This window comes from Humulus lupulus, chromosome 6, assembly GCF_963169125.1.
Source record: "Humulus lupulus chromosome 6, drHumLupu1.1, whole genome shotgun sequence".
Taxonomy (NCBI): Eukaryota; Viridiplantae; Streptophyta; class Magnoliopsida; order Rosales; family Cannabaceae; genus Humulus; species Humulus lupulus.
Window position 1 is genome coordinate 130,471,350 of NC_084798.1, and position 24,737 is coordinate 130,496,086.

General features: G+C 44.5%; 1 protein-coding gene across 1 annotated transcript; it reads left to right on the plus strand.

Annotated features, from left to right (window-relative positions):
- The first annotated feature begins 15,668 nt into the window (after window positions 1–15,668).
- On the plus strand, window positions 15,669–23,494 carry LOC133782536 (TOM1-like protein 3). Its single transcript, XM_062221867.1, has 9 exons — window positions 15,669–15,800; window positions 15,924–16,002; window positions 16,239–16,337; window positions 16,451–16,564; window positions 17,033–17,178; window positions 18,264–18,318; window positions 22,754–22,831; window positions 22,923–23,145; window positions 23,225–23,494. Exons 1-8 carry the CDS (start codon window positions 15,691–15,693, stop codon window positions 23,019–23,021), a joined length of 780 nt encoding a protein of 259 aa, XP_062077851.1. The 5' UTR covers window positions 15,669–15,690; the 3' UTR covers window positions 23,022–23,145; window positions 23,225–23,494.
- The last annotated feature ends 1,243 nt before the right edge of the window (window positions 23,495–24,737 follow it).

Sequence of the window (24,737 nt, forward strand, 5' to 3'; positions counted from 1 at the left end):
GACATGCTGAGGGAAGAAGGGTCAACCATGGTGACACCTTCTGGCAGACTACCGTCACTCAAACACCCGAGGAGCTCATCTACCCTATCGCAATATCTGTCAAAGGGTATCCTACGCGGGTCTAGCCTAAGGAAACGGGGATCGAACCCCATCTGAGAAGTCCAGGAAACCTCAGACAGGCTGGGGGTGTGGATCAATCGAAAGCTAGTCTTACCTTTCCCGGAGGTACCAGCTCCTGGAGTCCCTTCATTGGGGTAAGCTGCGGCGTGGTGAGCCTCAATTTCTTCTTCCTCCGACTGGGGGTCGGGGAACCTCTCCGCCCAACTGAGGGATAAATTATTCTCGTCCTGGGCCGCCTGGCAGATCACCTTGGACAGCTTCAGGGCAATCTGCTCCCGGACGTCAGCTGACACCTGACTTTGCCCCCTGCCACTCACTGGCTCAATATTTTGGAAAGAGGCGAGTAGCCCATACTCCCTCAAAGATTCAGTGGTCACAAGTCCTTCCACCTTCAGCTCTTCCTCCGAGAGCCCCTCGTAGAAGTTTGACCTCCTTATCATCTCCGCACAGCGAGGTGTCCGCGGGACGGCTTCTGCAAAATCCAAACACGAGTGTTAGAGATCCTCCTGGAAGGCAAACCAAATGTGAAGAAACAAAGTTAGAAAAGAAAGGAAGGAGCACTTACCAGGGACTTTCAAGTCCAAAGACAGAGCTGGCACCCTCTTCAATGGGAAGCCAGTCGTCAGGAACCAGTACTCCCGGAGATCTGGAACCCTCGCAGTATGACATGTGGGACACATCACGTCCGGATACCTCTCCAGCCTATAAAACCCCACCTTGTCTGCATGACCTCTCATGGGCTGAGACTTCAGCCCATAGAAGTATAGCACCTCCTCCGGGGTAGGGGCCTCCAGGTCCCGGGACTTGCAAAAGATATACCACCCCGCTAGAAGCTTGTAGCTGGGGGGAATCAACTGGAAGGGGGAAATCCCCGCCTTCACGCAGAAGTTGGCAAAATAACTTCTTAGGGGCAAGTGTGCCCCACACACCATGTGTGCCCAGCTCCAGGCACCAAAACCCTCGTGACTCTGGCTGGCAGACTCACTCAGCACCGACAGACGGTGCCACATCAGGCCTGGGATGTTCTTCAGGCCTGCCTCTGAGGAATACAGCTCCAGCATGCCGTAGTTCCTGAACAGGTTCGGCTTCTGGTCCATCTCCCAGATGGAACTGTTGATAGTCGGTGGGCTAGCCGCGGCCACCTTAGTTTTTGCTTTCCCCTTTGCGCCGGCAATAGGGGAACCTTGCTCCTGGGCAGATTCAGCCTCTACCGCAGCGATGATTTGTTCCTTTGAGGTGTTCGTCACTGAGCAAAAGAAATAAAGAAGAAAACACTCCAAGCAGTCAGAACCCTTGTCATACCCTAACGGTATTAAAGTCGTCGGGGAGACCCTCCCCAAAAACTGCCTGGAGAGGCTCCCGACAGGTCAAAGCCGCACACATCCCAGCACGCCTAAGGGTACCTTTTCGCCTACTGTTCCGCTGACAACTTGGAAAAGACGGCTGACTTTGTGTGTTCCCCATACTTTCACGTAAATATACCCACATAGAGTCTTGTAGCCATGCTACTACAGTAATTGTATCCCCTATTTATGGCTGGTGTAATTAAGACTCATGTGCGTAGAGAAAAACCCTAATCCAAAACCCTAGCTATAAAGACCCCTTCATTTTACAAGAAGAGGGACGGCCAACAGATCACATAGCAAAAACTCTACAAAAATCTCTCTAGATTCATCTTCTTCAAGAGAACCCGAGAGAAACACTGTGAGTGTGTGAAGTTCTTGTACACCAGCCATCTTACTGTAATCCTTTCCAAGTATAATAACATCGACTCGTGGACTACGGCTTGTTAACGCCTGAACCACGTAAAAACACTGTTTGTTTAGTTACATTTCAGCACTTCTACAGTTCTTATCTTTTTATTATTCTGTTTGTATTCGTTTCCGAAAAACTCGGTAAACATTTTGGTGCTTTCATTGAGAGCTGTAGGAAGTTGTTAGTCAGCTCTTTTTCTGTGTACGTTTTTTGTATTCACTTCGTGCTAAAGAGATGGTGACTACGAGAAAATTCGCGGTTGACAAAAATGCTAGGGTCAACCCCGATACTGCGATGGAAGATGCGGTGCAAAGCGAACCCTTGGACTACCAAGGTGAAGACCCGACATCCCGCCAGGATCGGGTCAGTACCAAAGATACGACATACTTAGAAGACGAAGAAGAGTATGTCCAAGACGGTTATTACAAGGAGGGCTGCTACTATGAGAAGGACCCAGAACTGGTCCAAGTAGCCGAAGAACTGGAGGTCACCAAAGCCAAGCTTGCTGAGCAGGAGCGCCTCTCCGAAAAAATGCAGCGCATGATGGAGCGCCTCCAAAGCAAGTTCGGAGACCTAGGCGACTCGGACGAGGATGCCTCTGTTTTAGGTGGTGCTGATGCCGCTATGCCGGATCCAGCCGCTGCTGGACCATCCAAAGCCGCCCCTAACAAGGGCAAAGAAAAAGTTGGAGAGCCTGTATGCGCTGACGCCCCTGCACCTCCTAAAGGCGTGAATCACCAGGCCGACTGCCCCCCCCGCGCGCAGAAGGTCTCTGGCGCTCTTAAGCCCAGAAGTCCTTCAGCCCCAAGGGGGCACTCCGTGCCTAAAGGGCCCGGTGCTAAGGCACCCAGGCCTAGGGGAAGGAACAACCGCCCCAGTGATTCCGTCAACCAGGACGGTCGGGCTGCGAACTCGCACTCCGAAGATAGCTGGTCCACGGTGGACCTAAGAAGAAGGTTGGAGGCCAAGTATGAAAAGGCCAAAGGAGAAAAGGCCCGGCCTTGCGGAGATGACCTCCGAAATCATATTAATGACAAGCTCGGGGGACGTGACCTCTCGGAGAGTGATACGAAGAGGCTCGAGGAACAGATTGCTGCCTTGACCAAGCTGGTCCGGAAGCAAAGTAGGGCCCTGTCAGACTCTGAGGAGGAAGACCCGGAACCATGTATTCGGAGGATCGCGGAAACGTCCCTCCTGGATAACTTCAAAATGCCTCACATATAATTATATGATGGGAGGACAGACCCGCGTACCCACCTAGCTAAATACAACAAAATGATGCAAGTGGCGCGTGTCAGTGAGGACGCCAAATGCATGTGCTTCTCACTCACCCTTACCAAGTCCGCGGAGGACTGGTGGAAAAGATTAGCTCCCGGATCAATCCACAGTTGGAAGGAGCTACAGTCCACGTTTAGGAGGCAGTTCATTGCTGCCCGCGACCACGACATGGAGGTTGGTTCCTTAACCAACATCAAGCAGCAACCCAATGAGAACCTCAAAGCTTTCATTCAGAGAATGATGGAAGCTACTGCAAAGACCAAGGTCAGCGATGACATGAAGCTGATCGCCCTTCAATCGGGCCTTACTGTCGGCTCCCTGCTATGGGGGGAAATGCAAAGGAGACGGGCAGAAACGCTGTCCGAATTCATGTCAAAAGCTCAGGGAATCATCAACCTTGAGGATGCCTACCAGCAGGCCTTTGGAGTTCCCCCGGCTCCAACGCCTTCCGTGACTGCGTCGAGCTTTGCTTCGCAAGCTCCCACACCAGCCCTCACGCTTCCAGGAGCCCAATTCACTCCAAGTGTGTATAGGCCTTCCGCGTCTGCTCGGACGCCGAGTCAAACCCATTTCTCTGGGTACGGAGCTGTACAAACCGGTTGTAGTATCGCTCCTGGCATGCCGCAGCCGCAAGCGGAAGGTCCAGAACGAAATTTGAGCCAATCGCGGAGCAAACGAAGCGGAAGAAACTCCAACCGGGGAGACCATTCAAAGAAGCCCCGGAAGGACTATGAGCCCAAGTTCACGGAATATACCAGTTTGATAGACTCGCGAGAGAATGTCTATCGGGTGACCTGTAATATGGTCAACTACAGGAAGCCCCCGAAAGTGTCTCATGGAGGAAGGCGTCCGCGAGACTCCAATAAGAGGTGTGAGTTCCACGGAGACGTGGGGCACACCACGAACGAGTGCCTTCAGCTGAAGGATGAGATCGAGTCCCTGGCAAGAGCGGGACACCTCGGTCAGTGGGTGAGGATACCCATTATCTATCCCGGACAGGGGGTAGTTCACGGAGCTGCATATTCCCTGGGACAGAGGGGGACAGCTAGCGCTCCTGGAGCCGGTCACCCCCAAGCTCCCGGGTCTCAGTTCCCAGCGCTTCCTGCTCCAACCGCCCCGGCACCCATTTCCTTGTTGGCTTCAGGACCGGGCAACCCATATCCGCCCGGCCTTGCTCCGCCACCCGTTGACAGACACGTAGCCACCATTTCCGGAGGACCGCACCTTGCCGGAAGCACCCGCAACTCCCAGAAGAGGTACTTGAGGGAGTTAGAACACACCGGGGAGATGTGCGCCTTTGTTCAATCACCTGCTCAACGTCCCCGAATGATGGACCGTCCCATCACCTTCACGGAGGAAGACGCTCGACATGTGCACTTCCCCCACAACGATCCCCTCGTGGTGGAAGCCCAGATTGCCAATAAGAAGGTCTCACGGATCTTGGTCGATAACGGAAGCTCTGTAAACATCCTCTTCAAAGCGGCCTTCCACGCGATCGGATTAACCGAGACAGACCTGACCCCATGCCCCATCCAGCTTCAAGGGTTCAATGGGGACGCACTCATGCCATTAGGCAAAATTCAACTTCCAGTCACCCTCAGAGGAGAAAGCGACGCTTGTTCCTTCAAGCACAGCACATTCGTGGTGGTCGACTGCCCCACGGCGTATAATGCCATCTTAGGCCGACCGGTCCTAATCGATTGTGGGGCCATAACCTCGATACGCCACTTATGCTTGAAGTTTCCATGCGACGACGGGCGTATTGGCACCCTCCGAGGAGACCAACGAAGTGCACAGAGCTGTTATAACGTCTCCGTCCGATCCGTCTACACGGTCCAGGAGACGTTTGCTGCCATTCCTTTGGCGGAAGAATTACCAGAAACTGGGGGTGCTCAGGAGGCATACTTTGACGAACTCGACCCAAGAGTGGGAATCGAGAAAGCAATAGAGCCGATGGAGGAAGTCGAAGAGGTGATCCTCAACCCGGGAGATCCCACCAAAGTCATTCAGGTGGGGAAAAACCTGCCGTCGGCCATTCGAGATAAGATCGTGGCCACTGTGAAGAATAATCAGGATATCCTGGCATGGTGCCACGCTGATATGACGGGGATTAATCCTAATGTTGCGTGCCACGCACTCAACATAGACCCATCTGCAACTCCAATTCGCCAAAAGAGGAGGCCGTTAGACCCAGTGAGGGCCGAAGCCGTCAAAGCTGAAGTGGACAAGTTGATGTCCATAGGCTTTCTCCAGGAGTCACACTATCCCGTGTGGTTAGCCAACCCAGTTCTGGTCCCGAAACCCGATGGGTCCTGGAGAATGTGCATTGACTTCACGGACCTAAACAAAGCCTGCCCGAAAGATTGTTTCCCTCTTCCGCGAATCGATCAGATGGCAGACGCTACTTTCGGGTACGAACTCTTATCCTTCATGGATGCGTACTCCGGATACAGCCAGATCAAGATGCATGTCGCGGACCAGGAACACACCAGCTTCCTCACGGACAAAGGTGTCTACTGTTACGTGGTCATGCCTTTCGGTTTGAAGAATGCTGGGGCGACGTACCAGCGTCTAGTAAACAGGATGTTCAAGGACCAACTGGGGAGGAACATGGAGGTGTACGTGGACGACATGTTGGTAAAGTCCAAGACCTCCGGGGACCACAGTGACGACCTTGAGGAAGCTTTCGCCGTGATCCGAAAGTACGGAATGAAACTGAATCCAAAGAAATGTACTTTCGGGGTCTCGTCTGGGAAGTTCCTCGGTTTCATTGTCAGCCCCCACGGAGTGGAAGCCAACCCTTAGAAAATTAAGGCGTTCATAGATATGCCTTCCCCCCGGAAGCATAAGGATGTCCAGAGTGTTACCGGAAGGATAGCTGCTCTCAGCCGCTTCGTATCCAAGGCCACTGACAAGTGTATCCCCTTCTTCAACGTGTTGGGAGGAAACAAGAAGTTCGAGTGGACCCCCGAATGCGAAGCAGCCTTCCAACACCTCAAGGAACATTTAACCCGAGCTCCCATTCTGTCCAAACCTGTCGAAGGAGAGGCGTTGTTCTTATACTTAGCCGTGACTGAGCACGCAGTGAGTGCCGCTCTCGTCCGGGAAGATGGCCGTATCCAGCTCCCTGTGTATTACGTAAGCAAGAGGTTATTGGACGCCGAGTCCAGATATTCAATGATCGAAAAACTCTCCCTCTGCTTGCTAATTGCTTCGCGGAAGCTGAGGCCATATTTCCAGGCGCACACCATCAAAGTACTCACCAATCACCCTCTCCGACAAGTCTTGCAAAAACCCGAGTCTTCTGGCAGATTGCTTAAGTGGGCCATGGAACTGAGCCAGTTCGACATCCACTACCAACCACGTTTTTCCATAAAAGGTCAAGCTCTCGCGGACTTTATTGTGGAATGCTCGGGAATGAATGACCTCCCGGAAGATCCTGTCCCGGATCTTCCCACCTGGAAGGTCTATGTAGACGGAGCCTCAAATGAAAAAGGAGCTGGAGCAGGGGTCATCCTAATATCTCCCCAAGGGCATCAGCTCCAGAGCGCCATCTGTTTCGCGTTCCCAGCATCCAACAACGAGGCAGAACACGAAGCCATGATAGCTGGATTACGACTGGCCAGAGAAGTCGGAGCCCAAAAAATCGAAGTATACAGCGACTCCCTACTTGTGGTAAACCAAATATCCGGGGAATACCAGACGACGGGCGAAAAAATGGCTGCCTACGTGTCTCTCTCTCGCGGCCTACTGCAGCATTTCAAAGGCTACCAAATCTGCCAGGTCCCCCGGGACCAGAACTCACTTGCGGACACGCTGGCCAAGCTTGCAACGGACCCGGAGATTGAACAGTATGGCCTAGTCCCCATCGGGCACTTAGAAGCCCCCAGTACTGAGACACGAAGGATAAACGCCATCATCGACCATTCCCACTCCTGGATAGGACCCATCCTCAGATTTCTCACCACCGGAGAGCTCCCCACTGATAAAGCTGACGCAAGGAAGCTCCAATATCAAGCTCCCCGATACGTGGTTATGGATGGAAAGCTTTACCGCAGGGGGTTGTCCATACCCTTCCTTAGGTGTGTTTCCGGAACCGAAGTCAGCGCCATCATCCATGAGGTTCACGGAGGCTTCTGTGGCGATCATACCTCCGGGCTGAGCCTCTCCAAAAAGATCCTTCGACAAGGATACTTCTGGCCCACCATGAAGAAGGATTGTGTGGATTATGTCAGGAAATGTGAGCAGTGCTAGAGGTACGCCAAGGTTCTGCGAGCGCCGTCTACAGAAATTACCTTAATGACCAGCCCTTGGCCGTTCGCCGTTTGGGGCATTGACCTAGTAGGTTCCCTCCCAACTGGAAAGGGTGGAGTGAAGTATGCCATAGTCGCGGTAGACTACTTCACCAAATGGGCTGAAGCTGAACCTATGAACACGGTCACATCTAAAAAAGCACTGGACTTTGTCATCAGGAATATAGTGTGTCGTTTTGGGCTTCCACGAAAAATTGTGTCCGACAACGGAAAGCAATTTGACAGTGAACACTTCACGAACTTCTGTGCTTCGCATGGAATTATCAAAAGCTTTTCCGCAGTCGCCAGACCCCAGGCTAATGGGCAAGTGGAGGCTGTAAACAAAATATTAAAGACCACGTTGAAGAAAAAACTCCAAGCCTGCAAGGCTCACTGGCTGGAAGAACTTCCGCGAGTACTTTGGGCCTATCGCACAACAGAGAGAACTTCGACGGGGCACACGCCTTATTCCATGACCTTCGGTTGCGAGGCCGTCATCCCAGTAGAAACTATGATCCCCTCTCACAGGCAAGATACCTACGACCTTACCCGGAACCATGCCCTTCTCCAGGAGTCCTTGGACATGATCGAAGAGCTCCGGGAGCAGTCGCAGGTCCAACTAAAAATGTACCAAGGCAAGATAGCCCGACACTTTAACACGAGAGTCAAGAGCCGTACATTCGAAGTTGGAGATCTTGTCCTACGGAGAGTATTTCCTGCTACGCAGGATCCGGGAGTGGGAGTCCTCGGACCCAACTGGGAAGGCCCCTACGAAGTCCAAGAAAAAGTGGGCCATGGGACGTATCACTTAAAGAGACTCGACGGATCTAAAGTCCCGCGCGCCTGGAACGCGGAGCACCTCCGCCGTTACTACCAATTGGCCCCGGACCATCTAGTCGGAAGTCCTTGGTGAAATTAGCAAAAGTGAAAAATGTGGAAATAATCCTCCCTGTTGTAAAACTCACGCCTAGCAGGCTAATTTAATGAAACACGGAGAGATTCACTCCTCTTTTACTGCACTTTTTATCCCTGTGTTCGAAGCTGCGTTTTAACAAGTGACCACGCGGTCCGGAGACGTCCGGACCCCACGCTCACTTGGGGGGGTATACATGGCTAAGGCATAGCCATACGCCCCTTGAACAAAACGTACACAGAACACCACTTATGTGCTAGCATTGTGTTTGAAATTTTTAAATTGTTTGAAATGTTTAAATTGTTAAGCTTAGGTTTATTTGTTGCCATGAACATGCTTGCATTACGTGTCATATGTGCATTATGTGCTTATGTGAAAATTGCCATGGAAATGCCTGCCATTATGTATCATGAAAATTATCTCCTGTGTAGCCCAGCGATGGACAGGACTGGGGGTTGAGGCACGTTCATAGAGCTACGCCGAAACACCCCCAACTCCCTGACAAGTCCTTTGCAGAATACTCCGCGATCGCTGTAGAGCTTTGCTTCGCAAGCTCCAGCTCCGGGTCCCGCAAGGCGAAAGATGGCAAGATCCGCGATCGCTGTAGAGCTTTGCTTCACAAGCTCCAGCTCCGGGTCCCGCAAGGCGAAAGATGGCAAGATCCGTGATCGCTGTAGAGCTCTGCTTCGCAAGCTCCAGCTCCGGGTCCCGCAAGGCGAAAGATGGCAAGATCCGCGACCGTTGTAAGCCTTGCTTCGCAGGCTCCAGCTCCGAATCTCACAAAATAATGCATGGCGAGCTCCTCGACCATTGCAAGTTTCAGCTCCAGGAGCAGACATGGTCGATCCCCCACTCACAGCAGGCCTTGCTTCGCAAAGCCCCTGCTCCGGGATCACACCTGGTGGGCGTGGAGATTTCCCCGACAGCAACGAGCCTTGCCTCGCAGGGCTCCATGCCAGGTCCCTGAAGTCAGCCACCATGAGGTTCGCAACAACAGTTAGTTTTGCTTCGCAAAGATCTAACCTTAAGTCTAGCGACGCTCACCAAAAGAACTCCCGTTCCAAACCATGGAACGGCTCACCTTAGCAATCCCAGCGAACAGTATAACTACAAGTCCCGGGATTGGCTATTTGCCTTAGGAAAGCTAAAATACGGTGAAAGGAGCCTGGCCATTGGAACCAGGAAACCTTCGTAACCTAGAAACTACGTGGGAAAAGACATCAGCCGTTAGAGCTTCAAGTGGGAAGTGCATAGGTTTTGGCCGTTGGAACCAAAACCTCATGCGCCCCTACAACAGTTTCTACCGTATAAAAGTCTACCCTAAGCGCAAAGATAAATAAAGAACTCGGCAGAAAAGAAAGGAGAATGCTATAATTATAGCAAATATGTCCGCAATGAAAAACTCAAATGAAAAATAATTAAAGATAAAACCCCTTCAAGCATTGGGGGTAGCTGCAGCTTCCACGACCGCGACCTCGGGGGCATCGGCTTCAACTGAGGCTGGCGGAGTCGGCTCATTGGAAGGCGGAACTTTGTCACGGGAAGGTTCAGAGGTCCCCGCCTCTCCGGGATCTCCTGCCTCAGGGGCTCCGGCACGTTCGTCAATGTTGTAAGTTTGGACGTACGCCTCTGGGCCTTGATCCCACACGAGTAGCTTCTCCCTCATGGCTTCGGCATCCTCTCCCAGATAGCCTAGTACCTCCGGGTTCACTTTCCAGAGTTGATGCATGAGGACCACATGCGATATATTAATCGTCCTGTTCAGTATCACCTCAGCATCCTCCTTCTCCTTCAAGCGCTCCGCCTCGGAGGTTGCCAGCTGTGCCTCCGCGACAGCTAATTGAGCCCTTACTTTGTCCATCTCGGCCTTGGAGGCATCCCGCTCCCCCTTAAGAGAATCAATCTCCTTGTGCTGCTCCCTATTTTGGTTCAGCACGGATTGCTTCTCGGTCACATGCCCCCTGGCAGTGAATTGCAAGGCCCCGATCTCTTTATCCTTCTCGACGAGCCCCAACTGCAGCATAGACACGAGATCCCTGCTCCTCTTATGGAGTTGCTCCTCCTCGTGCAGCTTACTCTGAAGAGTGGAATATTCCTCTTGCTGCTTAAGGAGGAGATCATTTTTTGATTGCAAGCGGGCTTCCAAGGTATCCTTCTCCACCCTGGCTTGGGACAGCTCTTCCCGGAGCTTGGAGTTTTCGGCCTTCATCCCATCCGACCGCTGTCTAAACTCATTCTCTGCCTTGGCCCGGTACTCTTGATATTTGGCAAGATATTTCTTGTCCGCCTCTTCCTCAGCCGTGCGCCGGGCCTGATCAATCTTCTCCGAAGCCTCCAAGGCCTGTTGGGTCAGTTTCTACTTCTCCGCCTCCAAGGCCTGGCGAGCCAGCTGGCTCTCCTCCAGCTGAACCAGAACTGCACCAACCTCCCGGAACGAGCGTTCCGCGATCATAGAGGCCTGCAAGGAAAGACAACAGAATGAGTTAAGCCGGACCAAAAGACAGATGATCCCAAAACACAACAACTGACGGCTTACCCCGGACAATTGCTGCTTCACGGCATGTGTCAGCAACAGCGGATCCTTACTGCTACTGATGGCCCATTTCTCAGAATTGAGCTCGCACAAGCTCAGGGCCATGTCCTCCATCATCTCCGCTCCGAACGGCGCCAATGCACGTCCAAGCCTAGGCACCAGCCTCTTCTCCAAGGCTGGGCCATCCAAAACCGCACCATCCGGGTGAAGAGACCTCACCCCCTCGGCCAACTCAGCTCTCTTCACAGCAGACAAGTTGTCTGCGCTTCCCTGGGTAATGGCCTTCTCAGCCTCCAACCGTCTCTTCAAAAAATTATCGGCCCGTCTTACACCCTCCAGGAGGGCAGCGGGGAAACGGGTTGGTTTCTGCGGGAAGTGGAACTTCAGGCCAGGCAGAGGAAGGTTTGTTGGCTGAGAAGAAGGAGACCCCGAAAGGGTAGACTCCCTTTGGGCTGGAGGAGGAGGCAGACGGGGTATTAAGGCCCCGGTCTGTTGCTTTTGCTGCTGCGGCAGCGGAAGTAATTGCCCTTGTTGCTGCTGCTGGTTTGGATGTTGTTGTTGCTGCTGCTGTGGCGTTGGTGATTGTCTCTGTTGTTCTTGTTGCTGCTGTTGTTGTAGTTGTGGTTGCTGTCGTTGCTATTGTTGTTGCCTTCGACCAGGAGAAGAGTGTCTAAGGCGTTTCTTCTTAGCGCCCTCAGCATCTTCTCCGGGACGCTTGCTCACCTCAGTTGTCTTCACGGGGAACACAAGCCCTTCCCCGTCGCTGCTGCTACTCGAGACCATCATAGTCTCGGAAGGCCCGTCGGCAGGAGACTTCTCTACCCCCGGAGACGCTTGCGCCTCGCCACTTGTCTTCTTGGGGCAGGCAGCTTTACCTCCCCTACCAGCCTTGGTCTTCCGTCCTTTCCCCGTGGACGGGTCATGGCTGGTGGCAGCCTTCTTAATGAGCAAAGTAACCCTCCCCAACATCTTGGCTTCTGGATACTCTGCAAGAAACGTACAAAGCAAGGTTAACGAACCAACAAGCAATGAGAAAGAAGATAAGCGGAAGACAAGACAATCAACGACATAAAAGCACAAGCAAGCCCGCCAGCAGGGAACAAGAAACAAGAAAAAGAAAAGTTTGAAAGGGACGACCATGCACGAGAAACGTGGATGGCCTTCCCCGAGCAAAACAAAACACCGCTTCCTGCTCCAGGAAGCTCCCGTACTCCTTGAAGTCCGGGAATGACATGCTGAGGGAAGAAGGGTCAACCATGATGACACCTTCTGGCAGACTACTGTCACTCAGACACCCGAGGAGCTCATCTACCCTATCGCAATATCTGTCAAAGGGTATCCTACGCGGATCTAGCCTAAGGAAGCGGGGATCGAACCCCATCTGAGTGGTCCGGGAAACCTCAGACAGGCTGGGGGTGTGGATCAATCGAAAACTAGTCTTACCTCTCCCGGAGGTACTAGCCCCCGGAGCCCCTTCGTTAGGGTAAGCCGCGGCGTGGCGGGCCTCGATCTCCTCTTCCTCCGGCTGGGGGTCGGGGAACCTCTCCGCCCAACTAGGAGATAAAGTATTCTCGTCCCGGGCTGCTTGGTTGATCACCTTGGACAGCTCCAGGGAAATCTGCTCCCGGATGTCGGCAGACACTTGACTTTGCCCCCTGCCACTCACTGGCTCGATGTTTTGGAAAGAGGCGAGTATCCCATACTCCCTCAAAGATTCGGAGGTCACAAGTCCCTCCACTTTCAACTCTTCCTCAGAAAGCCCTTCGTAGAACTTGGAACTCCTTATCATCTCCGCACAGCGAGGTGTCCGCGGAACGACTTCTGCAAAATTCAAATACAAGCATTAGAGATCCTCCCAAAGGGCAAATCAAACGCAAAGAAACAAAGTTGAAAAGGAGAGGAAGGAGCACTTACCAGGGATTTTGAAGTCCAAAGATAGGGCTGGCACCCTCTTCAGCGGGAAGCCAGTCGTCAGGAACCAGTACTCCCGGAGGTCTGGAACCCTCGCGGTATGACAGGTGGGGCACATCACGTCCGGGTGCCTCTCCAGCCTGTAAAACCCCACCTTGTCTGAATGACCCCTCATAGGCTGAGACTTCAACCCGTAGAAGTACAGCACCTCCTCCGAGGTAGGAGCTTCCAGTTTCCGGGACTTGCAAAAGATGAACCACCCCGCTAGGAGCTTGTAGCTGGGAGGAATCAACTGGAAGGGGGCAATCCCCTCCTTCACACAGAAATTGGCAAAGTAACTTCTTAGGGGCAAGTGCGCCCCACACACTATGTGTGCCCAGCTCCAGGCACCAAAGCCCTCGTGACTCTGGCTAGCCGACTCGCCCAGCACCGACAGACGGTGCCACATCAGACCTGGGATGTTCTTCAGGCCTGCCTCGGAGGAATACAGCTCCAGCATGCCATAATTCCTGAAAAGGTTCGGCTTCTGGTCCATCTCCCAGATTGAACTATTGGAAGTCGGTGGGCTGGCCACGACCACTTTTGCCTTTCCTTTCCCCTTTGCGCCAGCGACAGGGGAACCCTTCTCCTGGGCAGAATCAGCCTCCACGACAGCGAGGAGTTGTTCCTTTGAGATGTTCGTCACTGAACAAAAGAAACAAAGAAGAAAACACTCTAAGCAGTCAGCGACCTTGTCATACCCTAGTGGTATCAAAGGCGTCGGGGAGACCCTCCCCGAAAACTGCTTGGAGAGGCTCCCACCGAGCTTACCGAGGGATTGGCACCATGCCACCCGAAGGGCAGCAAGGAACCAGACTCAGACTCCGAGCCTAAGCCCACCAAAAGAAGTGTTTTTCCAGAGAAAGACACCCTAAAGGCGTTCATGCTTATGCCCTAAAACAGCAAAACAAGGAACGACTTTCCAAACGCAAATCGTCAAAGCATGCAAAAAAGGCTACTTATCGACTCACATCAATCACATGCCTACCAAAGCCCTATTCACGCATGCACATAAGCGATAATGGCAGAAACCCCAACTCTAACAACTACCAACAACCTAAGGTTTGGGAGGAAAGAGCAAAGTAGAAATACTTACTGATATTCGGGTAGTCGGAGGTTGAAGGAGTAACCGGATCACTGCACAGCACGATCGCGAGAAGTAAAAGCTGCAAAGACGAACGGCGATTCAAACCCTGAACTTCGGCGAATAAACCCACTGCCAAACCAAAAGAAAAGTTTCTAGATCCCTTACCAAAAGAGGTGGCAAGGAATGAAAGCTTGGATGCCTGAGAGTTCGAAGGTTTGAAAATCTGAAAATCCGAAAGATAGAGAATTTGAAAGCGTAAAGAGGAAGAAAGGTCCGTTCCCTCGTTTTTATAGCAGGGAAGAAGTCGTTTCGAATTCCTCAAATGGACGGTCCCGATCTTCCCATTCCGTGTGCATCAGATCCAACGGCTGGAGATGAAGCGACGATCCTATTTATGACTCCTCGGATGGGAATAAAGTATTTATTTCCCATCATTACACCACCTCGGGCCCGGAGTACCATTAAAAACCGTCAAATCATTACTCAGATGACTGACGCACGCATACTCAACCAGTCGCCTCACGCACACGTCTTGGTCGCAGATCCATTCCCAGCATGACGCGTGGTCCTTGCCGCACTTGCGTACTTGAGTTCAAACAGAAGAAATTCCCTTTCTTTTTCATACTAACACTCAGGCGGGAAAAAGGAACCCTTCCGGGAACACAGAAGGTGGCCCCTCGCCTAATCTAAGAAACCGAAATACCCGGAGGACTGTACAAGCTCCCGGATCTCTCAAAGCTCCGTGACCTTGGGGGGTAAATGTTATCCAGATTTCCAGATAGCGTTTAGATTGATGTCCTCGGGGAAGCAGAATTACCAATGTCTTTCACGGTAGGTGACCAGAGCTCGCGGATGGACAGAAAGGCTTCGCCTCTCCCGTTTAGTGTCCGGATTACTCTTTCAAGCAAACACGACACGGAGGCTCGTCGACCCTCTCGGACTCCCAAAGGGGTATCCTTCAGGGAAGCTCCTTTCAGGAGAAGCTCTTCAAGTGGTCTTCGCGGAAACAGTTCCGTGCCTCGCACGGAACTAAACCAAGCGGTCGAGTCATGGAGGAGGCATATTTGGAATGATATCCACCTGACACAGGATCCCGCCTGACACGCCCGATAGGTCAAAGCCGCACACATCCCAGCACGCCTAAGGGTACCTTTTCGCCTACTGTTCCGCTGACAACTTGGAAAAGACGGCTGACTTTGTGTGTTCCCCATACTTTCACGTAAATATACCCACATAGAGTCTTGTAGCCATGCTACTACAGTAATTGTATCCCCTATTTATGGCTGGTGTAATTAAGACTCATGTGCGTAGAGAAAAACCCTAATCCAAAACCCTAGCTATAAAGACCCCTTCATTTTACAAGAAGAGGGACGGCCAACAGATCACATAGCAAAAACTCTACAAAAATCTCTCTAGCTTCATCTTCTTCAAGAGAACTCGAGAGAAACACTGTGAGTGTGTGAAGTTCTTGTACACCAGCCATCTTACTGTAATCCTTTCCAAGTATAATAACATCGACTCGTGGACTAGGGCTTGTTAACGCCTGAACCACGTAAAAACACTGTTTGTTTAGTTACATTTCAGCACTTCTACAGTTCTTATCTTTTTATTATTCTGTTTGTATTCGTTTCCGAAAAACTCGGTAAACACATAGGTATATGTTTGCGTCTTCTGTTTTGAACTAAATTTGATGATTGAATTTGTGGGTCCTTTTGTTTTACGAAAAATTTGAGGACAGGAGACTTAACTGAAGGGAAGAGACATGGCTGGTAATGCTGTAGCCTGCGCCGAGAGGGCAACTAGTGATATGCTGATTGGTCCAGACTGGGCAATAAACATTGAATTATGTGATATTATTAACATGGACCCTGGGTACTTTCTATTTATCTTTTTGGTGGAACACTTGTGTATGTCTTTTGTTGTTTTTTGTACATTTGTTGATCCAAAATTTACTTTCCAATTTTATAGCCAAATTATACTTGTATTGATTTGCAGGCAAGCAAAATATGCCTTGAAGACACTCAAGAAGCGTCTTGGCAGTAAAAATCCGAAAATACAACTTCTGGCTCTTTTTGTTAGTATTTCTTTATACATATAAGAATATATTTATTTGTTTTTTGTACTTGTTTGACATGTGGGTTTTTCGTCATATTCATTATGATGTCATTTTAAGTCATTGTAAGTTTCTCTTATTCAAAATATAACTTAAATTTTTTATTATATGAATCAGTTGTTGCTGCTATGTTTTACTTTCAATCAAGCAACCATTGCTCAATTGTGATACAATTTTCATTGAATGTTTTGATCTAGGATTTAGAAACTCCAAGCAAAAATTGTGGTGAAAGTGTTTTCCAGCAGATAGTTGAGCGTGATATCTTACATGAAATGGTTAAAATAGTAAAGAAGAAGGTACCCTAATTTTCTTCTGATGCTATTTGTTTTTCTTGTCCTTTCACTGTGAATCTCTCCTATGCATTCCTAGGAAATCTAACTTGTCCGATGCAATTGTTTAAATTCTGTAGCCAGACTTGAATGTGAGGGAAAAGATACTAATCCTAATTGACACATGGCAAGAAGCCTTCGGGGGACCTCAGGGGAGATATCCTCAATACTATGCAGCATATAATGAACTGAAGGTTGTTAGTTTATTAAATGTTATTTTAGCATGTTAAGCTTGATACACAATTTTCTCTTGTTAATTACTTCGTCAGCCAAGGCATTTGGGCAAAAGCTTATTTAAGTTGATTAAAGTGTAAATATCATATGATCAACCTTTTTTTTTTTGCTTTCTTCTTTATGTGAGATATGCAATAGCATGGGTTGCAGATGAATGTGAATGTTAGTTATACATGGTTATACTAGCCTACAAGGTATATATATGCTGAAGTTGAATCCCTTAGTGTTGTCCTTGATGCTTAAGTTATGATGAATGTTTTGCGTCTGTGTTTGGATGGGTTGTATTAATTCTATGTGTTCCTTTTTCTGTTTAGAGTTTTTATAGCTAATGTGCTACTACAGTATTTGGAAAGGAACCTATTTTGATTTCTTAACTCACTTTTATAATAAAGTATTTTAAGTAATCTATGTATAAATATATATCACAGGCTGCTGGAGTTGAATTCCCACCTCGAGAAGAGAGCAGTGTACCATTCTTTACTCCACCCCAGACCCAGCCAATAATTTCTCCTGTTACTGAATACAATGATGCTGCTATTGAGGCCTCTTTACAGTCTGATGCTTCAGGCCTCAGGTACTGTCTCGATGGCAACTGACTTTTGTTTGTCATAAACATTTATTCAAATTCTTTGTACTTATTAGGTTTTATTTTCTTATAGTAAACACAAGATAGATGCAAAATAAATTTCTAGCAAAGACTGGTTTTTTTCTTATTAATAAATTGCGATATGATTCTCCTTCCACCCATGTTTTCCTGGACATGTTCAATATAATTGAATTTTTATGTGGGAGATACATCCTTTGATGCGTAATTGTACTTCATATTTGCAACGGTCTGACTCATGTAAATGTAATTATACTAATAAAATTGAAGTCAACACTCGATCATTGAACTTGTTCAAGTAATATTCTAAGGGAAAAAATGCGGTAACCACTTAACAACCCTGCTTACAGACCTAGGTATTAGCATTTGATTAGAGTTTGTCGTGACTCTTTTTCGGTTCCTTATCTCACCTTTAAAGGACAATCACCACCAAAGTGTTACCTCATTAAATTATCATATTTTTTTCTTAGTTATTTAAATTAAGGGTGAGGAAATACCATTATATCACTACCACATCAAAAGTTGACGATTTGTTTTATCTCAGTTGTAAACTTGAAAAACTTGGTTATGCATCTTGTGATCACTGCAAAATTGTTTCGTGCAATTAGCTTCCTATTCATTATCAAAGAATTCATATTGTAGCACTTTTTTTAAATTTTCTTTATGAACATAGCTTAGCTATTAGACGAATTTATGTAATGGAGAGTTTTATTATGGGTCAAATTTATGTAATTCACGGCTCAAGTAAATGTCTGGGTGCATTGTACAAAAGAGAAAAAGTTAACTTTTCATTCCCCTGTGAGAAGTAAATGGCTGTTTCTATTTATTTCTTTCTCAATTTAGTTTTTCTGCTGCTTTTGCTGCCTCTTGTCGTTGTATTTAAGAGTTTTGTTGTTCTTTTTATTTTGTGAGCTCTAGTTTCGAAGGACTCTATAGTGGGTTTGGATAGTTTCTTGGTTGTAAGAGTTGTAATTTTTTTTAATGATGACTCCTAATTAAAGGTCGAATGATGTTGATAGTTTATTAATTGGTATGTAATTTTGCTTTCATTTTAGTGGCTTCATTGGATTTCAAATTGGAAGGAACTTTATTTGCAGCAGTTTGCAAGAGGTATGTTCTCTTTTATTTTTTTTAAAATATTTTGCAAATGTTAGAGGAGTTTGAATATCTTAGATATTCATCCATAGTGAAGTAGGTCCTGATATTATTATTATTGTGTGCTGCGGTGATAACAGAAGGTTGAGAAATTATGTGTCTTAGTGAAGTAGGTTCTGAGAAATTTGTGTGCTGCGGCGAGATAAGGAAGAAAACTTGTGTGTTGTTTGAATATTTTAATTGATAATGATTGATGGTTGGTTAATAAATATGGCTGAAATGTTTTCTAATTTTCTGTTAGTTATTTGATGTATATCTAATAAACTTCAAAAACTCACAGAAATTTGAAAGTAGAATCCAAACCCATGTGGGGAAATGTATTAGAATAATTATAAAAATAGCTTCTTGCAATTCAAAAACTTGGGTAATAAAATGTAAAACATTTTTTAGTGCAGGACCAGTACATAATTTTTTTTAGTTTGAATATATACATCAAAAACCAAATACAAAAGAAAGAGTAACATCCCATTAACAAAAGAACTATTTATGAGAAAAGGAAAAAAAAACTCAATTGGAATATGATACAGGTTCTAGGCAACATGTAATTAGTAATAACCCCAAAAAAATTATACTACTCCTCTCAAGATGTATTGTAACTCACATGATATAGACAACAAAATTCTGAAACCTCAATGAAAAACATAATAACACCTTTAATATGCATATTTTTTAGGCAAACTTCCCCTTTTAACATTAGATAGATTTCTCCTCTTTACTCTACAAGAATGCTAGCCATTATGGGGAGAAAACATCTGACGCTGTTGTTTTCAGTGAAAAGAAAGAAACAGTTGCTTTGCCACTTCATTGAACTTCCAATGGAAAAAACACATAATTTCAAACATGAAAAATGCAGCAGCAAAGTGTGTCTTGACTTTGCTGTGCTGACACCAATTAGCTAACTTAGTAGTTACTAATTTGATCATTTCTGGCCAACAAAAATACAACAGAATATTCCTAAAGAAAAGAAAGAATAGAATACAAAATTGAGTTTACAAGAACCTGTGCATTCATGTCCAAGAGAAAAGTCACTCAGTAATGATTTTAACACTAACTTATTTTTACACACCATTAAGACACAATGGCTCCAATATTTACATGTTATTAACACTTATCGAAACCCCATGAGCACAGAAGATTAAAAAGTATCCCAAAAATCAGAATTTCCCTTAACTTTATGGGAAAAGTGGGGTAACAATGGAAAACTTAAATCCTATGTTGTTGTAGAACCTAAACTCACCCTGGTTTAATAACCTGTAGCAATATGGAAGCACAGCCACAAATGGACTGAGCTTGAGACGCTCCGAAAGCAGCTCAGATAGATATCTGACACCACAAAACAAAAACAAAAACAGAGTCAAGATCGAGCTTTATATACAAAAATCATCATAACTCATATGATTCCCAATTAAATTATGCAAAACAAACAAACATTAATACTATATCAAATTTTTTTTTTATTAAGAATATAATATTTATATAACTAAATAGAAAGATTAGAGAGATTCTCATAATAAATATATTTCTTCTATATAAAAAGTACACAAATAACTGAAGTTTTTTATTGTAGTTTTCCCCTGGTCAAGACAAGTCATTTTCACATGGTAGTTTAATGTTCTGTTTGTATCCCAGGAAACCAAACTTTTTATGGTATTCCAGTTTGTTTTTCCAATAAAATCTATGAAGAGAAGAGAATAAATGTTAGTGAACTGGTATCATGGAATTTGGTTTTGAGATTGTTACCTTTGGAGTAAGATAATGAATAAGTTGCATTTTCAGCCCCATTTCGTATGGACAGATAGGAGCTTTTCTCAGTAATATTATATTTCTGTCTTATCTCTCTCTCTATACACTCATCAATGGGTTCTTACTCCTCAAACTACTACTCATCGTAAAACAATTAACGGTGTGGCCCATTAGCTCAAACTTTAACTTGATCTTCAATACATGTGCATAACAAGTATTGAGTGCAAATGGATCAAAATGATTATGACTATAATCATCTCTGCTGATAGTGTTGTGAATCCTTAATCAAATACAATTGATCAAATAGCTTAAGAATAATCTTATAGAACTTTAGACAGAGAAAATTAAAAAACAGAGGTGAGAAGAAGAAGAGAATTTGAATGAAATAACCACTTTCTTTATTGCTGAATATCAATCCACATTACAATCTTGAAAGCCTTCTATATCAGTTTGTTTACAAGATTACAGAGCTAATACAATGTAAATTGTCATTAAAAATAACCTGTACAATGTAATGTCTATTTATAGACAATTATACTTAACTAACATTACTAAGAAGAGTAAAACAGTTAAGTTGTTAGTGACTGAAATGAACAGGTCAGCATAGCTGACCGAACCAATTCCTATAGATAGTATTAGTAATTTTTAAAATAACCAGATACTGCAACATGTAGCAGCTTAAACTTTTCCTATATAGTAGTTCCTAGATGTTGCAATAGATCATTTCAATTATCAAGTGTAATTGCTTTGATGCATGGGCATATGTTATTTGCAGTGCATATAAGTAGACTATTATGGATTTAATAAAAAGAAACCCATTATAATTCATATACATCTTGACCACTACAGTTGCATCACACCTTATATAGTCAGCTGCTAAAATACTAAAACCAAACTAAATCACACCTTTATAGTTCAGCAGAATATTCATCCATAGAAGAGAATCATCTGAGAGTCAAAGTAGAGTCCAAGCCTCACTATATTTAGGCACAAAGGAAAGAAAGAGAAAAACTGATAGTCACAATAGAATTAGAAATTTATATTAGAAAATAGAATCAAAATTATGATCCAGAAACATAAACATGAAGGAAACTGTCTGTCTATAACTGTGTACAAAAACCATTATCCCTTCTAATAGTACAAAGACTAGAACCAATATATAAAATGGTTCTGAACTGAACCGAGCATCTTGCTCTTTAAGAAACTTGTCTCCAAGCATCTGAGCAAGATTCAAGCCTGAAGAAGAGGCAAAAAGTGACTACTTCTTTATTTAAGATTATGGTAGTCCAAAAACAAAAAAATGAAGTTTAAGTACCGCATAATCGTGTTTCCCCATCTCTCAGTGGCTCTCCTCTTTCTTCCATTCTCAGTCTTTCAGTATGACTAACTACTCTATGGTCCTCTGTCATCTTAATCGGTTTCCCATTGGCACTGCTACAATTAAACATATTCAGTATAAATTATCATGCTGCTGGTATAAATTACAATGCAGGTACTTCTATAATTATATTTGGACCACATCTAATAAGTATTAAACAATAATAATTTTACAGAGATATATTTAAGGAAGAAAAAAATAACATGATACGTGAAAGTAGTTACTAAACTGTATTAAAACATCATAAGTTCATTATCATGATCATGTGTGCGTTAATGTGTTTCATCAATTGCTTAAGTTTATTATGAGTTTTTGATTTATTTGAATTTCATTGCTGGTTGGGTTGGTTCATGATATTTTAATTTTACAGAGATATATTTAAGGAAGACAAAAATAACATGATATGTACTTCATAACACGTGCTGAGTCCCCCACATTTGCACATTGTGCAAAGAAATTTTCAGCACCATCAGTCCATACCAGAAGCACTGTTGCAGTACAACCCTGAGTAGAACTAGTTATATTAGAACAAACTATAGCATTATCAACATTCATCACTACACAAAATTATCAAAAAGATATCAAGTGGATATATGAATACACCAAATATGTAATAATATATATTTATGTTTTTTTTATTTTCTGATTTTCCTGCTTGCTATGCACATTTATAGGGGCAGTGACTTTCTTTTTAAATATATTTTGTACACACTAAAACAAGAGTTTCAAATAATAATAACAATACTAAAACGTATACATACATATGTATATGCTGCTTACATTGTCTTATCTTCTTATCTGTTTTTCAAATAATAATAATAATGCAATACAGTTTTATGAGATTAGTGAATAGAAGTTTGAGTAGACAATTATTAAAAAAATTAAATCAGAGCTCGGGTTGATTGTCTAAAATTTTGGATTTGTGAAATGTTTTATTCAATATCTATGTGTCTTTGAGTGAAGCCCAATTAGTTGTGTTTCTTTTGGTTTGTGTGAATGAAGTTTATTTTTTCTTTATAGTGGCTATAGTTTAGGTATTTATTAAGATCTATTTAATATTTTATATTTTATTAATTAAAAATACCCAACTATTGTTGAAGCCATGTGAGTGCCATGGCCATTTTAATCTCTTGGGGATAAATATTCCCCTGTATTGGTTCTGTTTATAGGCTTATTTTTTTATGTCGTGAATTTACTTATGAATCTGTGAGCACCAATAATTTTTGTGTTGTAGATTGTATGGTTAACCTCTCATCTCTTTCTTGGCAGGTACCTCTCTATTATGATGGGATTGGGGGCATACGTTTGTCATTAAAACTTTCTGACTCTAGCCAAACACCTATAGAGGTATGGATTAGTTTGAGTTGTAGTATCAATTATAGTTGTTATTTCACTAATATCTGCATTAAAATCAATGGCTCTAAATGCAAAATATTAGATTGGATTGGATCTGGAGAAATTGTTGCAGAAGGTTATTTTATTTCAAGTGACCCAAAGGATGAGGTTCACCATGTTCCTCTTGGGCCTAGTGCTATGATAGTGGGGATAGATCTTGTGAGAAAGAATGATGCATTTCTGTGGAGGCCTTCAACAGTTATGTCTACTATAGAAGATGCTATAGGTAGTATAATTGCATGGCCAGCTGATAAAGTTATAATTAGGTAATTAACTTTTTTTATGTACTCTTTTAGTTTACTATAACTTTAAGTTGAAGCATTAATTATTTAAATTTTGTTGTAGCTAAGAAAATGGACTCACAACAAAGACAAGTGCACAAAGGATGATGAATTGAAGGATGGAGCAAGTTTCGTTTACTTTTGTGTATCTTGTAATGTTTCTATTTTTCATTTTTGAAGTAAAAATTGTTCAAGATTATAAAACTTTATTATGTTATGCTTTCAAACTTAAGTTAGAACTAAGATCTCATGAAGTAGACACATTCATAGTTTGAATTAGTTATTGTTTAATGTAATACTTATGGTTTATCAATCTATTGAGAATTACATTTTATGATTAATTTTGAATTTTTTTTTATCAAAATACAATAATGAAAATCTTTTAATTAAAAAAAAACCATATAAGTATACTAATCAAAATAAAATTTAAAATTTTATTACTATATGTTATGATTTAAAAACATATTATAAGCGTAAAAAATCGTTATGCTTTATATAATATAACAAACTAAAAATGTTATCAAAATAATCAAATGTAACAGTTGAAAAGTGTTATGAAAAAAGTATAAGATTAAACTTCAAATTTATAACCAAAAACTCTATCTAAATGTTATTATTTGAATATTATAGCACCTAAAAATGTGTTATTGAATAGTTTAAGATAACACCGAACATAACATTCAAATACTGTTATAGAAAACACTGGACTTTTAATAACAGGGGCTATGCTAGCATTTTCAGAAGTGTTATCAATAGTCTCGGTTAGCAGTTTTTAACTGTTATGAATACTGTTTTTTCTTGTAGTGAAAGGTGCAAGACTTGCTAATCAAGTCATTTAGTTAGAAACGTGTTACTGAAACTATAGTTGAACAAGGGTTAAAAGATTTTGGTCTCAAAAGCTTCATTTCTTATAAATAAACATTTTCTTTTTACATGGGATCCCAAAAGTAATAAGTTTAAGACCGTTTACAAAAGATTTAAGATTTAAATACAGTTTCTAGTAACTCTAAGGAAAAACAGACAAATAGGCTTTTCTAGTCCTGTTCCACTCAGGGTTGGTCCAACTTGCCTTTTCCTTTATCTGCACCATGTAGCACCCGTGAGCCAAGGCCCAACAAGAAAACACAATAACAGAGCATAATCATTCAACAGACAATTAGATAACTAATATCGCATAAGCATGTACTCAACAGTCTAAGCATTCATGTTAACCAAGTATTCAGCATACCAAGTATATCATTTCATATCAGTAATCAATTCACATATGATAACTAGGGTTAACGCCCTTAGGCCGCACCCTCTATTTATCCCACTGACTCCGGCCCGCTTAAACCGATCTCAGTGAATATTAAGCTGTCGTCAGCTAATAGTGGCCGAGCCGCGCCCTGCGTGAAAGTATTATTTACGGCACCCTTAGGTCGTTTATCACATGTCCCATGGCATAATACCATCTATGACATCATACAGATATAGGGAGCTCTTAGTCCCATCACAAGCACATAACTGTGGGCAGTTTTCTTACCTTTAGATTCGCTAGCTTTGTTCAATATGATCCTCAAGCACGATCCCATCTGAGC

What these genes read in the sequence shown, in the direction of transcription:
- LOC133782536 (XM_062221867.1), top strand. Translation starts at nt 15,691, where the DNA reads ATGGCTGGTAATGCTGTAGCCTGCGCCGAGAGGGCAACTAGTGATATG. An exon ending in TACAACTTCTGGCTCTTTTT is followed by an intron (nt 16,003 to 16,238) that starts GTTAGTATTTCT and finishes GTTTTGATCTAG; the next exon opens with GATTTAGAAACTCCAAGCAA. An exon ending in TCTGATGCTTCAGGCCTCAG is followed by an intron (nt 17,179 to 18,263) that starts GTACTGTCTCGA and finishes CTTTCATTTTAG; the next exon opens with TGGCTTCATTGGATTTCAAA.